This window comes from Protopterus annectens, chromosome 14.part0 (assembly GCF_019279795.1).
Source record: "Protopterus annectens isolate FY-2018-M chromosome 14.part0, PAN1.0, whole genome shotgun sequence".
NCBI lineage: Eukaryota > Metazoa > Chordata > Ceratodontiformes > Protopteridae > Protopterus > Protopterus annectens.
The window spans coordinates 1026631321-1026648719 of record NC_056748.1 but is presented as its reverse complement, the minus strand read 5'-3'; the positions used below and the strand labels follow the sequence as shown (position 1 = coordinate 1026648719).

General features: G+C 44.7%; 1 protein-coding gene across 1 annotated transcript in view; it reads left to right on the top strand.

Moving 5' to 3' along the window:
* The window catches only part of GOT1 (glutamic-oxaloacetic transaminase 1), a gene marked incomplete in the record, with an annotated part of 256257 nt that overhangs the window by 172725 nt on the left and 66133 nt on the right, over positions 1-17399 (top strand). Inside the window, 1 exon segment of the mRNA XM_044056832.1 lies at positions 7015-7119. Within this exon segment, the coding sequence (XP_043912767.1) occupies positions 7015-7119 (105 nt within the window).

Below are 17399 nucleotides of genomic sequence, written 5' to 3'. Positions count from 1 at the left end.
ACAGGAAGTGTTTGCGTTAAGCTATAACTGTAAGCCTATTTTTTTTAGGTTTGTCATCAGTAAATCTTAGTTGTTTACTTTCCTGTCATAGTTACTGGAATTGTTTAATTGTTTAATATAATGTCTCAAACTCCTAGGCCTTCGGGCTTTAAAAAATGTTCGAAATGTGGTTTCAAAATGTCTATCACAGACGATCATTCGCTCTGTGTATATTGTTTAGGGGCAAAACACTTGCAGGAGTCGTGCAGCGTATGTCACGCTTTTTCCTCAAGGGTCCTCCAGGAGAGGAAAAATAAATTGATTCTTAAGGGGTTAATTAAACCTTCCTTTGAAGAAGCCTTGGCATCCTCTCCTTCTCCGGCTAAAAAGAAAAGGGCGTCGGTTCCGACCAGTCCGTCGGATCCGACCGCCAAGAGACATAGGCAGGCCTCTCCTTCGGCTCCAAAGACTTCGGAGCCGAGGTCGGAACGGTCTGCCTCGATGCCACCAGTATCGACTCCTCTGGCTTCGGAGCCGATGGCTGGGGCATCGAGAGGCGGGTCATCTTCGTCGGCTCCGCTGCTCTCGGAGCCGACAAGGGTCGCCCGCTCAGACACTTCCTCCTCGGCGCCGAAGTCCGCCTCGGCACCGATGGAATCTGGTGTGTGTATTCCCTCGGCGCCGATACTCATCGAGTCGCCTCGGAGCCGGTCCCCTAGCCCTTTGGGGCCGATGGAGAGGACGTCTCGAACCCATTCTGTTTCCTCTCGGTCTTCGAGAATGTCAGATTCTGATATAGACAGGGTGCTCCAAAGACTGTTCCAGTCCCCAGTGTTCCAAAAATTTGTTTCGGTTCCGACCCAGTTGGCTTCGGAGCCGATTACCTTGGCCCACCCCATTGCCATTCCTCCTCCGACCCCAGGCACGTCGGAGCAGGTGCTGTTGGAGCCGGTGGAGATCTCAGAGTCGGCTCCGACCCTTACTCCAACCCGGGCCTTCGGGTCCGAGTTTGGTACGCGGACTTCTTCGGCTGGACCCGGGGGTGATGTTTCGGGACCTATGCTTTCGGTTCCGAGCCTCCCCCTCGGTGCTTCGGCTGCAGGACTTCCGTCGGCTATCACGGCTCCGGAGACCGGACACTCCCAGGATTCTGGGGGTCCGGCTTTCAGGGCCATGAGGAGTGCCTTGGCCAAGTCCTCTTCGGCCATCTCTCCGGCTTTACCGGCACCTTCCCTGGGCGTGGAGACTGGGTCTTTGGCAGTTCCCTTGTCCGTAGCCAGCGGAGCCCCGAGGCCTGAGGTTACCCCCAGTGGGGGTTCCCCTCCTCCTGAGGGTTCTTCGGAGTTGTCTTCGGAGGAACCCCCAAGGAAGAGATCGTGCAAGAGGAAGCACGTGGACTCCCCCGAGTCTATTACATCAGACACTGATATGGATGATGCAGAGGGGTCCCCGAAGTCGTCCTCGGATGATGTCTCATTTGCAGACATCTTAGAGATCCTCGAACAACGAGGCGGCTGGATATCCAAACCCCCCTCTGCGGACGAATCAGTGCTCCTCAAGGCCTTTGGGGCTCAGCCCTCCGCCTCCTGGGTGTCTCCGCCCTTCGACGAGCTTCTGGATTTAGTTTGTCGAAGGGCGTGGGAACATCCAGATACCGTGGAACCAGTCCCTTCTCGTCCAAATAAATTTTTGTCTGCTCCCCCCGAGAAGGAGTTCCTTACTAAAGGCGTGGCTGTAGATGCCATGGTGGTGGCATCGGCTACACAACAGGACGTGGCAGAGGCTTCAACGTCCGTTCATCCTCCTAATAAGGAGTCTAGGAGTATGGACAGGTACGGGAAGCGCACCCTGACTTCAGCGGCCTTTACTTTAAGGTCTCTGAATTATTTGGCACATTTTACCAGGCTTCAGAGGGATCTGGTCAAGGAGTTGTCAGATTCCCTCTCGGGTAACCTACCTGAGCAGCTAGCCCAGTCGGTTAGCTCTCAGTTGGCTATCCTTACGTCAATTTCTAACTCGTCCATGAGGCTCATTTCCTATGCGGCGAAGGGGGTAGAGCGGCAGGCACAGGCGTGGCTCTACGTAGACAAGCCTGGCTCTGCTTGTGTCAATTTGCGGAGGCCTTCAAGTCTTCCTTCGCCGACGCTCCCTTTGATGGGTCCTCATTGTTTGGACCCAAGGTGAAAGACACCCTTACCCGCTGTGAGCAAGAGGGAAAAACTTTATCTGCCGTAGGTGCCCGTTATTCCACTCCCTTTCGGCCTTACCCCAAAGCTAAAGGAGGGGGGAAAATGTGGTTCCAAATCTCGGAAGTTTTGCTCCCAACAGCAGGAAGATTCCCGGCCCAGAGGCAGAGGACGGGGAAATTTTTCAGGGAGACGCCGTCCCAGAGGCGGCAGAGGGCCCCGCAATTCTGGAGACCGCGAGTCCTTTCGTGGCTCTTCAGCCTCCCACACGCCATGAGGGTTTGCCCGCCTGTGCTGCTCCGGGGCCGGTCGGGTGTCGTTGCCAAGCACCTAAAAGCCTGGGAGTCAATCACTCAGGACAGATGGGTGCTTCGGATCATTGCCGGAGGTTACGCCATCCCATTCACATACTCACCCCCACCGTCCAAAAGAATCCCGGACCCACCACCCAGTCAAAGGGAAATAGCAGCCGCAGAAGCTTTAAAGCTGCTAGAAAAAGGAGTCATCCAACCGTTCCCCACAGACCAGATCGGATCAGGAAATTACTCCAGGTTCTTTTTAGTGCCAAAAAAGACAGGGGACCTGAGGCCAATATTGGATCTCAGCAGACTGAACCAATCCGTCACGAAATCCAAATTCCGAATGGTCACGTTACAATCCATTCTCCCATTGTTGGAGAAGGATGTTTGGATGTGCTCCATAGACCTCAAGGACGCCTATTATCACATACCGATACATCAGGCGTCCAGAAGGTATCTGCGCTTCAGCCTGGGAGTCAGTCATTACCAATTTTGCGCTCTGCCCTTTGGTCTCACCACAGCCCCCCAGGGTGTTCACCAAGTGTTTGGCAGTAGTGACGGCTCACCTGAGAAGTCTTGGATTCCAAGTGTTTCCCTACCTCGACGACTGGCTCCTGACTGCCACCACCAGGCATCTACTAATGAACAACCTCAAAGCCACCATCTCCCTGGGTGTTTCCCTGGGGATTACATTCAATTGGTCAAAGTCTGTCTTGCTGCCCTCTCAACGCATAAAGTTTATAGGAGCAGAGATAGACTCAAGATTGATGCGCGTCTTTCTTCCTGCCGAAAGGATCCGAACTTTACAGGGCCAAGTTCAGGCTCTAATCTCGAGATCCAAAGCCCCAGCCAGGATGGTTCTACAGGTTTTAGGCTCAATGTCTGCCACGGTTCTTTTAGTTCCTCTAGCAAGATTACACATGAGGATTCTTCAGTGGCTCTTGTCAACTCAATGGTCCTTTCAGGATCTTCCCCTCAATCATCACATCATGATTACGGAAGTATGCAAAAGGGACCTACGCTGGTGGCTTCAGACATCCAACTTGGATCAAGGAAAACCCTTTGTTCTCCCCTCTCCAGTGGTTGCCCTGACGACAGATGCCTCCCAGATAGGGTGGGGGGGGCATTGTCTGGGCAGGCTAGTTCAGGGCTCCTGGCTTCCAGACGAAGCCCTTCTCCACATCAACGTGTTGGAGATGAGGGCTGTACTTCTATCCCTACAAGCCTTACACAAGTTTCTTCCTCAGGGCACCATCGCCATCCACACAGACAACATGTCGGTGGTTTGGTATCTGAACAAACAAGGAGGGACCAGATCATACCCCCTTTGCAGAGAGGCCATGAGAGTGTGGGAATGGGCTGTAGCTACCAATCGCTTCTTGGTAGCGACCCACATCCCGGGAAAGTCAAATGTATTGGCAGACAAATTAAGCAGGACAATTCTCTCTCCTCACGAGTGGTCTCTAAACCACACAGTAGCAGCCCAGGTTTTCAAGAGATGGGGGACGCCATGCTGCGACCTTTTTGCAACTCCACAAAACACCAAGTGCCAAAGGTTCTTCTCCTTGATCCCACATCAGGGAGTACCAACCATGGATGCTCTACAACAACCTTGGCCAACAGGGCTACTTTATGCCTTTCCTCCAATTCCACTTCTTCCCAAAGTTATTCAAAAAGCTTCTCAACTGGGGTCTTCAATGATTCTGATTGCCCCATACTGGCCTCGTCAGATATGGTTTCCTTACCTGAAGAAGCATGCAGTGGACGATCCGTGGACCTTAGACCTAATTCCGGACTTGCTAATCCATCAGTCGGGACATCGGCATCAATCCCTGCAATCTTTGAAATTGACAGCTTGGCTCCTCCACTTCCGACCTTAGTTAGAAGGCACACACTGGACCCGGAAGTTGTTCACATTTTATCTTCGCCCACAAACCCACCACTAACAAATTGTACCTCAGTAAGTGGAAGAGGTTTGCTATCTGGGCTCAACTCAAGGGTTTAGACCCTATCACTGCTCCTGTCCCAGAAGTTTTGAAATTCTTAACATCCCTGTTTAATCAGGGATCTTCTGTCTCAACTATTAAAGTCCAACTAGCGGCTATCTCTAAATTCCACGAATCCATGGATCCTCCCTTGATGAGCAGCAGACTATGCAAAACTTTCATTAAAGGTGCGAGCCTATTAAGACCACCAGTTTTTCATCATGCACCTCCGTGGGATCTTGATTTGGTGCTTCGCGCATTAACATCTCCCCCTTTCGAACCGGCTGCTACATGCGAGTTAAAATATCTATCTTGGAAAACTGCATTCTTAGTTGCAATTACTTCTGCAAGAAGAGTTTCAGAGCTTCAAGCCCTGTCTATTAAGCCACCATACTTGATTTTCCACAAGGATAGAGTATCACTTAGGCCTAATCCATCCTTTGTCCCAAAGGTCTGTTCTAGTTTCTGTCTCCAACAATCTCTAGAGCTACCAGTTTTCTTTCCGAAATTCTCCAATGAAGCAGAATACACTCTCCATAAATTGGATGTTCACAGGCAATTACGCTTCTATTTGGACAGGACTCAGCAACTTCGTAAGTCAGACCAGTTGTTTGTGTCCTTCTCAGATAATAAATTGGGCCAAACCATCACAAAAGCTACTATCTCAAAATGGATCAGAGATTGCATAACTAAGGCTTATTCTTCTTCGAATAAGCAACTTACAACATCTATCAAAGCTCATTCTACCAGAGCTATGGCTACGTCTATAGCTTTTCATTCTAAGCTAGCTATATCGGAAATTTGTGCTGCGGCTACTTGGTCCAACCCGCACACTTTCATTTCCCACTACAAATTGGATGTGGCATCTAAAGGACGAGCATCATTTGGTTCCACGGTACTCAGGAGTGTTTTCCAGTGAGCCACCCAGGATTCAGGTGCTAGGGACGCTGTCCCATCAGTCAGAATGTAGGCGAGATAGGATCACATAACATCTTTTAGTTATGTACTCACCATAACTTCAGATGTTTGGGATCCATCTCGCCATTCCTAATACCCACCCTCCTTCCCCCTGCCTTGGAGATCAGAAGAGATTGAACGGTTTTGAGTTCTACTGTTTTTATCTTGTTTCATCTGACGATGTTATATAAGCAGGGTATGTATGTGTGCTTGTATGCGGACAAACTAGATCTGGGGGACTGGTAGTGGTGCATCCTGGGATATAGTAAGCTCAGCCAATAAGAGACTTCGCTCTTTGGCATAAGCGTGCCGAGTCGGAGCCGAGGGATCGGCTCCGAACCCATCAGTCAGAATGTAGGCGAGATGGATCCCAAACATCTGAAGTTATGGTGAGTACATAACTAAAAGTTTCCATCAGGAGATTTTCAGAATTGCAAGTTTTGCTTTCTGTCAAATCTCCATATTTGGTCTTCACAAAGATAGGTTTTCTCTTTGTTCCCCTCTTTCATTCTTTAAGGTAACGAGTCATACCTTTTAAAACAATTTAATTAATGGGCAACCTGTACATTACCACCCTAACTGGAAATGAATGCTCTCCAGCAGGATAATAATGTACACGTAATGTCCACCGAAAACCATGTCTGCCACTTCACAGCAGTGTATAAAGGGTGCTGTGAAGCTCAATCAGAAAAGCAAACATCTGCCTTTTTTTATGCTCTCTAAACAGCACTTTGCTGTTTAATGAGCATAAAATTAATATAAAGTAAGTAAAAGGAAAAAGGTAAAAGCACGTGTGTATGTATGTGTTCACTTACACGTGTGAGAGAGGGGGAAAATGAGAGTGTAAGTGAGAGAGAGTTCTGACTACAACATGCTATCAGCACAGAAAGATTAAACAGAAGTGCAAAACTCTCAAGTGTGGCATTATAGATGGACTTACTCCACAGTGTTCAATTAGTGGTACTATGCGATGTAATGAAGCATTATACGTAAACATCAGTGAAAGTAAAGAGACATTGAGGAATTGTAATGCCTTGCATTCAATAATTTATTCTTTCGTTCATTTGCTCACAGTGCACATCTGAGGTGTATTTATTCATTAAACAAAGTAGCTGTAACTGTTTGGTGTGTGTGTGTGTGTGTGTGTGTGTGTGTGTGTGTGTGTGTGTGTGTGTGTGTGTGTGTGTGTGTGTGTGTGTGTGTGTGTGTGTTCGCACGAGCACATACATACACACACAAAATGAAAGGTGCAGGTGTTTGTGTGCTTAATGTGTACATACATGTATGTAGTTTATGAAAGGTTCTCTGGAAATGAGTTGGTTAAGTTTGCTCAAGGAGCATATTTTCTGAAGCAAAGTTTTCAAACTTTATTTTCTGTAGCTCCTGAGATTGGTTATTTTGTTTGAGTAACTTTCTGGACAATATTTTATGGTCCCGGCCTGTGGAAGTAAATTACAGTATCCACTTGTCTATTGAGAAAAGGTTACACTAAGCTTAGCTCAAGAGAAAGCTAGAAGTAAGCACATAGGAATAAAATAAAATTTTGACAGTTCTGTGCATCAGAATGGCATGGGCATTTATGTGTTTTTTTTGTTTTGTTTTTTTCAGAATGCTCCAGAATTTTCCATTGTTGTCCTTCATGCTTGTGCCCACAATCCAACTGGAACTGATCCAACACCTAGTCAGTGGCCACGGATTGCAGAGGTTATGAAGGTATTTCATATCAACTATTATTTCTTACTGCGAGGGCAGAGTTAGAATTTGGGATATGTTTTTACACTGCATGCCTTCTGTGCTTACATTATATTGAACAGTGTGGTACAGTATAGAGATGAGCGCGCGTGTGTGTGTGTGTGTGTGTGTGTGTGTGTGTGTGTGTGTGTGTGTGTGTGTGTGTGTGTGTGTGTGTGTGTGTGTGTGTGTGTGTGTGCGCATTTATGTCTGGCTGTTATTAGGGATGCCCTCTTTTCATGTGGCATACCCAGTATAGAATAATTTTGTATCTTTTACACAGAGAAAAGAGGATATTGCTGGCTGATATATTTCCATCTGATTATCACATTTGGTCATGTAGTTAAAACATCCGCTGCCTAGGGACAGCTTTGGAACACATACTTTGAGAATTTGTACAGTAAAGGCTGCTATCCCTTTTTGGTATGAAATTTCACTATTCCCATGTCTAGTTAACTAACTACTTATGGTCACATCCAAGCTTAGATTGTTGAAGGGGCTGCCACTTTGTCAGCATCTACTTCCAGCTACTAATCTTGTTTAATCTTTAAAAGTATCATCTATAATAGTATAATAATAGTAGTAATAATAGTACCCAATTTTAACCAGGTAGGCCCACTGGGCACACAGTCCCTTTTCAGGGGTGACCTCTGAGCAGTGTGTGGTTAAGTGAGCTGCCAAGGTCACACAGTAGGCAAATAAGGGCTGAGGTAATCGAACCCTGTTACACAGGAACTACAGCTCACAGCCTTAACCCTCTGCACCAAATGTCACATCTGTGATCCTACCTAATTTAGACGGTGTGGGACCTTAATCAGATTCAGGACAAATCAGAAACCTTTTGCCTCAGAAACACAGTCCTCAGTACTTTCCTCTATTCACTGCTCTGTAAGCAGGAATGTATTGCTTTCGTTCATGAATAGCCTTGGTGACCTGTCCTGTTGTACTTAAACTATTTATAAAGTGGACTTTCAAAAGATAAATGTATTGGGTCCTTGCAGTCAGTGTCAGTAGCTGGTAGTCTTCTTTCTCATGTCAATAAAGTACATAGCTATGCCTGAAGTGTGGTCTTACTTTTTAGATAATTTTCAGCAGATCACCTGAAAATAATCTTTTCAATCACAGCTATTCAGTCAGTAAAAATTGCTTACAATCTAGTAACAGAGTTGGGGGGGGGGGTTTAGGTACAACCCTTGTGAGCATGCATAACAATGGAGAAGGCAGAAACTGCCTAAAAAAGTGCATAGTGGTCTTGAGTAAACAGTGAATTTGAGTTGCAGTTGGGCATGTAGTTTTTGAACAACTGATTCTCAAGAAAAGGCAGGTCAGTCCTCTGAGGTTGTTCAGATGAATCGCTGCATAATTCTCAAAAAGTCAGAGCAGTCTTCTAAACTTGACAGGTCTTTTCTGACAAATGAATTACTCTGGATATAGGTCGACAGTTTCAGCTTATTATTTTATCCAGAAAAGTGGCACTGTGTCTTTTCATCTTTGCAGCAAAGCTACAAACGTCTTTCTTTGACCGTAATCCGTATCCCTAAGGTCTCAAACACCCTGATAGTTTCTCTTGGCCTCCTTATAGTCTCATGCTGTTCTGGTGAATTATCTAGCCTCTACTGCCTTTTTTTGTAGCCTCTATTAATATGAAACTCTTATAAGTAAGAGAGCTAGGAACACATATATGGTCAGTACATTCAGTTCCTATTAGACTACCTTTCTCAGTATGCATTTCTTCCCCTCCTGTTTATCCAGACTATTTTACTGAAGGTGAAGTGCAGCAGAGCTTCATTCACTGTCATACCTTATCTCTAGCCACAGTGGCCATTGCTGAATGCCACATCACCACCTCTGGGAGCTGCCAATGTCACTCTGATGTTTGTAAAGTCTTCACTTGAATGCCACGTTATTAGACTAGTTTGCTTCACTAATTTACATGTCATGTAAGGGTTAGTCTTCCTTCAAAAAGTACATTGAAAGTTAGGATATTGTGCAATAAAATATTTACAAGGCTGGGTGGACATGTTTTTTGTTGACCTTTAGGACCAGTTTTTTCCCAGTGCCATGATTTCATCCTTTAGTACTTGTATGTGTTGATTAAAATTGAAGGAGCTATATCTAATTTGATTCTCAGTTGTTCATTCAGATTAGATAATTGCATAAGGGACTTTTTTTTTTAAATCAAGCAAAGTGTAAACTTGTTCACATTTAATAACATTGCTGATACATAGGACAGGTTTGACATACTCAAAAGTACCCATTTTAGCACATAGTCATTTAGAGTCTTTGTGCTTGTTGTGAGAATCACAGAATTCCCAGCAGCACCCCATAAGTTGCCAGTCTCACCTAGACTCTCTTCCAAGCAAGTGGGAACACCTTTTACCTAAATTCCAAGGTATTTTTACATACATGCTTGACCAATAAGAAAATGAACGGTGGAACTAGGGGATTAGAAGATGAAACGAGTATCCAGCATAGACAAGTTGGTCAAGTAAAAGGAAAGGACGTTTGCAGGGTGATCTGTTGTGCATGCAGCTTGGGGAAACAAAGTGATCAAAGTACAGGCACTTATGAAAGGGGAAGAAATAGACATTGTACACATGGCTGAAATCTATGTAAGTGACCACTTGAAATAGTGTGAGATTGTCATAAAGGACAAACTAACTCTAAATTATTTGTGCAACTATCCTGGGAATTTATGAAAGGACTTGGTATGTACTGTAAGGCTCGTGTTTACAAAGCTATCCTCCCACAACATTGTATTTTGCAGTTCAGAGACATGTTAACTCTAATGAGGAAAGACATCATCTTCTAATTTGCATGTCTTTGAATTGCTGTTAATAAAGCAACATGCAGATCATTGCTGATCTGCACATAGTTACAGTTAAGTGCTACTCATGTAGTTGTTGGCATCCTCCCTCAGTCCTTTCCCACATACACATTTAAACACAAACATGCACACACCGTAATTCCAGTACCTGCCCCTGACTTGTCTTCCTTCCCCCTACCTGGTGGTTCACCCTTCCAAAGATCCCCATGCTATTAAAAGTGCCATTGCTGTACAGCTGTAATTTCCCTGGTGACTAGTGTTTTCCCTCATCCCACCCCCGATCCCCATACTGATGTTGGTGTTATGACACCTTAATGTAAGATAATCCAGGGTGGCTAGTGTTTTCCTCCCATTCCCGATTCCTGTACTGCTGTTGGTGCTTTTACAGCATGCAACTGTAGTGTAATCCTTGATAGCTAGTGGCTCCCTCCAGCCCCGATCCCCATACAGATGTCAGTGCCATTGTGGCAGTAGCATGTATAATGATCCATGGTATCTAGTGGTCCCCCACCTCCTATCCCCGTACTGCTGAGGGTACCATTGTGGTACTCAAGTGCAGAGTGATCCATGGTATCTAGTGGTCCCCCACCTCCTATCCCCGTACTGCTGAGGGGTACCATTGTGGTACTCAAGTGCAGAGTGATCCATGGTATCTAGTGGCTCGCCTCATGCCTGTGTCCCTGCTGTATTCATGTTTTGTAGTTGAACACGTCCATGGGGTCAGCCATGGTGAGCTACACAATTGAGTGCTTTCTTGAATCGCTCAGGATGTAGCTGCCTTCCTGGTGGCTTTTTCAGGAGAGAGAGAGAGAGCACGTAGCTAGTGCGAATATGGCTGTCCCCCAGACTGCCTTATTTGCACTCAGCATGGCTGAGTAGCCAGCCCTTTGTGATGCTGCACAACTGTGTGCTAGCGCACTGTGTAACACCATGTTATGGCTGTTGCTGAATGCAAAAAGGTTACTGTGATGTTTACAGGAAGGTGTATGCTTTGTGGTACCTTTATGAATGCCTCCCATATTTGTGTATATTGACTAATATCACCTTCACCATGGTAATGCCAAAGATCATGGGAAAAATTCTCACTACTGTCTCATTTTGAGTCAGAATTGTGGCGTCCCTCCTAAACACAGAACATTTGGAGAAAATGCTGTGCATTAATTGTAAACATTTATGTTGCTTAATGACATTTGTGCAATTGTCAGTTAAGTGTTTGGGGTTGTGTCTTTCAGTCATTTTGCTGGAATGGGTACATCATCTTCTGAAAGGGAGTAGGTATTGAGAAGTGCATTGCTTTTGCACATACCAGGGTTTAACCCATCATATGTAATCCAGCAGCCATCCTTTGAAGCCCTTCCGGTGTGTGCTCTTTCTTCACCTCAAAAAAAAAAAAAAAATATATATATATATATATATATATATATATATATATATATAAAATGTGTGTGTGTGTGTGAATGCTTTAATTTCTTTGCATGATCTAAAAAGGTCAATTTTATTATCTTGAAATGGTTAAAAACTACAAAATAATGTAAATTATAATAAGCAGACTTTCTGTAACATAATTATATACTTTTTTGCTACTTAACTAAGCAACCCATTAATCGAGTTATATGTAGGAACTACACAGAATGCAGCTACTTTGGATTTTTGCATTTATATGAGTCTGGGAAAATGTGTGTGTTTATTAGGATGCTTATAATATGAATATAATTGGAATTTATGCAAGTTAAGAATTTGCATTATTTTTGCTTCAGATTTTCAGGTGCAGCAAGTTATTCTGAGCAACATTAACTTATTTTCAGTAAGTTTTGCTACAGCATTAGCAGGGTTAGCAGCCCAACTTATATTTACATAACTAATCTTTTTCACACTATACTCAGAACAATAAAAATACATAAATGCAGACAAGCAGCAAATGAAGTACTTCAAGCTAAATCTAAGAAATAATAATTAATTGCTTAGATGAGTATAGTATGATGGGCACAAACTAGTGTTTTGTCACATCCAAATGGTGTCGTGTTTTATGAAACAATGAAAGCACCATTTCCAACAATTAATTACTGTTTTATTTGTTTACTTATATTTCCTTTTCATGACCCATAAGAATATTCAGCCTGGACTGTTAATACTGGAAATAATCCAGTGAAAAGCTGTGCAGTGGTATGTGTTTATTTGCAAAGAAGTTTCTTTATTCAGTATTTTGTTAGTGCATTTGATATTGGCGTAATGTATCAGAATGACATCACTGGAGTCCTGGTATTCTTGAACAGAATCTATGTAGAAGAGTTGCATTATGCAATACATTACAATAGTGCCAGAAATGAATGAGATATGCAGGTACCAAGATACAGCATTTAAAGGCAAGGCAAGGTTGAAAAATAAGTTCAGGGGTAGTAATGTATGTGGGGAAGAAATTTAAAAACTGGAAAGAGGAAAGACCAGGTAGATTCAACACAATCTGTCCAGTGGACAATTTGTAGCCTAATCAATGTAATTCTTACTTCTTGCTTCCTGTGTCCTTAAAGGAGATTGGGTGAGAGGAGGAATGCTCCATAGGATGGGGATTCTGTGTGTGTCTGGGGGGGGGGGGGGGGTTAAAATCATTATGTGTAACTTTGGTAGCTGATACCAGGAATTTTGTTTTTATCTTGGTGAGTAATATTTCTAGGCAGGAACATGCTAAAAGGGACAATTATATTCAGTGTGAGCTTGAAGAGAGACAAATATAGTGGGACAGTGATTTTTTCTGATGTGGAGGTTATGAGCTTAGTAAATAGCTAGGTCAAGTGAAAAGATTTTCTAATGATAGCAGATACATGGTGGTCAAAGGAGAGTTCATTGTCCACAATTATAACCATGTCTTTAATGTCAGTATTTATTTTGAGGGGGATATTGCTTATGTGGTAGAACAAGGAGCTGTTGTTTCTTGAAGAGTACAGTACTGCTTTTCTTATCGTTCAGTTTTAGTCCACACTCCTGGTACAGTGAATTTGTGAGGGTTAGGTGCTTACAGATATGAGTGCCTCCTAGTCAGGTGAAGGCAGCTTCAAGTTTGCACTTATCACACAGTTGGTCATCCAGAGGTCCTTGGTGTTGTCGTCAATATCGCTGATGTAGATGCAGAAGAATATTAGTCTCAAAGCTGAACCGTGGATGTTGACACGTCACAGAACTTAGTTCATTTGAGAGAGCGATCACAGGTAGCCTGCCGTTGTATACAGGCACACGCATGTGGAACACAAGGGTTAGGAGAGGATGATGTGTAGTATAAGAGGTGGTTAACCAGGAAAAAATATTCGACTGTAGGAACTTAAACTTTCTAGGCACAGATAGCCACATCTTGGCCTTATGCCCAGTGAGGGAAAAATATGATTGTGCAAGTCTTAGACTAGGCATGCTTTAAACAACACTTCAAGGTGGCCACTACAAAAAAAATGTATGTAGTACTGAGCTTGAGCAGACAGATGGAACTGGTGAAGTAGACATGAAAGCCATAGTGCTAAAGAATGAACATTTCTCTGAAATGGCCGTATTATAGAGAAGACCAAAAGGACAAGGAACAAGACTGAAGTAAGGGGCTACTGGGAGCAGACATTGTAGACTGTTGTGACTGTAGACAGCAGAGGATACAAGGGGTGGAGAAGCTATAGGAGTGCATAACTGGAGGCATCCAGAAAAGGAGTGGGAAGGAAGAGGCTAGTACGCTAAAAGTTTAAAGCTGAGTACTAAGAGAAAAGAATGGCACACATAAGCAATTAAAAACAAGAGGAAGCAGCTGGGAACGTCTACAGAGATGCTAAAAATAATAAGTACCGGGGGGGGGGACATAAGGCTGAGGCAGGAATGGAGCAGGACCTAACAATCAGGAGTAAAGACCAGAAGAAAAGTTATTTTTTAGATGTGCAAGTTAAGCTTGGAAAGTTACAACAGTAGTTGGGGACCTAGTCAAAGATGGAAAGGGTTACAAAGGGGACAAATATCAGGCAGAAACTCAAAACTAATTCTTTGTATTATCCTTCACCAGAGAAAGAACGGTGTAATGCCAGCATGGGAAAGGAAACTGGGCAAAAGTGCACCGAGTGCAGTGATGGGTGTGCGGATCAGGAAGGTAGTTATAACTGAACTGATTACTGTAAGAGGGGATAAGGTTTTTTTAGTTTAATTTACTGATTTGTTAACCAGGTTAGTGAGTAGGACATCCTAGAACCATTTAAGCAGTCATAGAGGCCACAATAGCAAGAGTAAATGCAGTGGATAGTTTAGAGTAGCCTGTGTATTTGCTTATTTTTTGGAAGTAGGAGGGAACCATAGCCCCCAGGAAAAAAACATTCAGATACAGGGAGAACATAGACTCCACACAGACAGTGACCTCATGTTCGAATGGAACTTAGAACCCTGTCTTAACCAGTGAGCTACTGCAATGCTGATAGTCAGACGTGCTAGATAGTCTTTTACGTTTCTCAGTGGGTTGGTGAGGGATTCCACAGATATTCGGTATGTCACTGAGTTGTATCTTGGGGCTGGAAAAAAGAGCAACATTTCTGCCATTACACAAGGAGGTGACCAAGTAACTTTAGACTAGCCTTGATCCCCTCTGTATAGGGGAAAGTAATTAAGGGATTCCTTATGGATAACAGGAGTAGGATACTTGGATATGAATGTACTGGTGTGGATTTTGACTAGATAACTGGACAGGATGGAGCCAGCAGATGTAGTGTGTCAGTAAAGCAGTTGATTCTGTCTGAAACAGTAAGTTCTTAATGAAACTCTGAAGACATTAAACACTGTATTGAAAGCCTAATTTGGTAGAAAATTGGTTAGCAATGTGTACACATGCATTTAAAGTTGAATAATCCTTTTATTTACTTGTTTTTTTTTTCATTTCCCTTATAAATAGGTAAATGATACAGAATTTGAAAAAGGAATGAAAAGTAAGCAAGTATTCCAACTGATGAAGGGATTGAGGTTGGAAAAGAATATAAGCAATTTGGTAGCACAGAATTTGGTACTAAATTCAATGTTATTTAACTTCTGATCTGAAGTAGTTAACTTCATTTGATCAGCAACCTGTGGGTTTCGGATCCGACATGGATCTGAGCCGGCAACATACCAAGCAAAAAGTTCCGAGCTCCAAGCTCCTCCACCCTACCCATACTACACTGCAACCTCCTTCCAATCCCCAGTGCTCTTTTGCCGCGGCTTTTTCAGCACAGGAGTTTTGAGCTCCAGGCAAATTTATCAGAGTTTTTCGAAATGTATTGGTCTATGTGTACCCCTTTGATATATGTATAGATGATTATTAGTTTATCTCTCATTACGGGTTTCTTTCCTCGCTAGATATTTGCATTTTGTAAGTTAGAAAGTTGTTAACTTTCTGTCAGTGTAGGCCCCCCTTCCCTCCCGAAGAGTGCGTGTTTGTGTGCGTTTACTGTGTCGGAAAGTCAGAAAGTGACTTTATCTAAGTGCACAGAGTTTGGCCACAAGCTGTCGCCAGCCAATGGTCACACTCTGTTTGCTTGGGGGTGCCTTATTTGTCATCCGGCTGCAAAATCTGTGCGGCCTTCAACCACCGAGTCCTGCGGGATCGCAGGAACAAGTTGATTCTAGCGGATCTTCTACCTGTGGAATCAACTTCTGCTTCTTCTTCTTCCACAGCTTCTTCGCCAGCCACGGCTGTGGCTGTCCAGCCTTCTGGCCCTCCTCCCCTGTCCGAGACTCACCCTCCCACCTTGCCACAGGGAGAGAGCGAGAGAGGCCAAGAAAGATAGAATGAAAGACAAACACAGGGAGACGGAGACAAACAGAAAAGGAAAAAGATAGAGAGAAGGGCCGCAAGTGGCAGGCTGAGTTGGATCCAACGGCCCTTCCCGCTAAGGTGATTTTGTCTCCTGTTAAAGTTACTAGGTCATCCTCTCCTCGGCTCCGTTCACCACGTTTTTATCCGAAGCCGGAGAAGGAGGCTAGACCATCCTCGAGGTCGACTTTGCGTCGGCCCTCCCGGCCTGCATCGGTGGCATCCTCGAGATGGACTCTGAGCATCTCTGAAGCAGACATGAACCGGATGATGCGAAGGTTTCTACAAACTCAACTGTAGATGGGAGTGTTGCTGCCCCCCCCACTGGTGCATGGAGTTTGGCTCCGTTTTTCACTCGATAGCTCCTTCTTCGATCCACCATCGGATTTCGGAGTGTATGGATCCGAGGAGCCCCGGAGTTAGGGGGTCGGCGCCGATGGTACCTTCGGCATCGACGCTGGCCATGCCCTGAAGTCTGTCAGATCCGCTTTCGGATCCGAGCTCTCGGAGCTGAGAGTTGGGCGTCGGATCCAAGGGGATGAGTGTGTCTTCGGCTCTGTTGTGGTCGGGGCATACCGTCCCTTTGGGTCCGGCCATTCCAACATCGGCTCCGATCCCTTCATCAGATCCGAGAGTCGCGGCTACCCTCACCACCATTTTCAGGAAAGCCAGATGTTCATCGTGTTTCACTGTTGCAGTCATGACTGTAGGGTTCTCCCCTGCCGGCAGGCAGTCCTCGGTCGGCCAGAATCCCAAAGTCTGGGTCCGGCGTCGGCTGTTCAGCCATGCTCCCTGATGTCAAAGTGCCAGGAGTACAAAGCTGACAGCCGACTCCATGTTCTCCAGTCTTTCTTGCCGTGCGGTGTTAGCAGTTCGCAAGTGCCGGTCGGCTGACTCCTGACAATTCTTTCTAATCAAACTTCAGTCCGAAGACTTTCTTCTCCTACTCAAAGCTAAGTACCCCATTGGGGAAACTTTTTTCTTGCTCCAGTCCGATGTCAGAAAAAGTTAATAATTGTATTTCATGTGGGAAGCAAATACCTCATAAGGATTTTCATTCTTACTGTATTCCTTGCTTAAGCCCTGACCACGACGTAGCTAGTTGTCGGTTTTGTGCTAGATTCAATCAACGTACTATTAAACAAAGGTACGATTTTGCTTTTCATTACTTCGGTAGGCATTTTAATTACAAAATGTCGTCGGATACGGTTCCGGCTACCGGAGTTCACAAACGACGCAAGGACAAAGACAGGCCTCCGAGGTCCAAATCAGACGATATCGCACAAGCGGAGCCAGCTTCAGGTTCGGCCGTCGTCAGTGAGGCGCTTTTGCAGCCCCTGTCGTCGGCCATTTCGGGACCGATAGCCGAAAAGGACTCCCACGAGGAGCCAACTAGGCCTTTGAATATTTCAGTTGGACCTTCGGACAATGCTCCTTCGGATGGGTCCGGAGCCGCTGTGCAGGTACCGGCTTCCGAGGGGGTTTTTAGGCCTACTCAGCTTCTTATAAAGGCAAAGCCAAAGACAAAGGCAAAGACTCCTTCCAAATCAAAGACTGCAACCCAGGACTCTTCTGATCTGGTTCCCAAGTCTCAGAAACAGTTACTTAAAATGGCGGAGGACTTGCTTACTATGATTA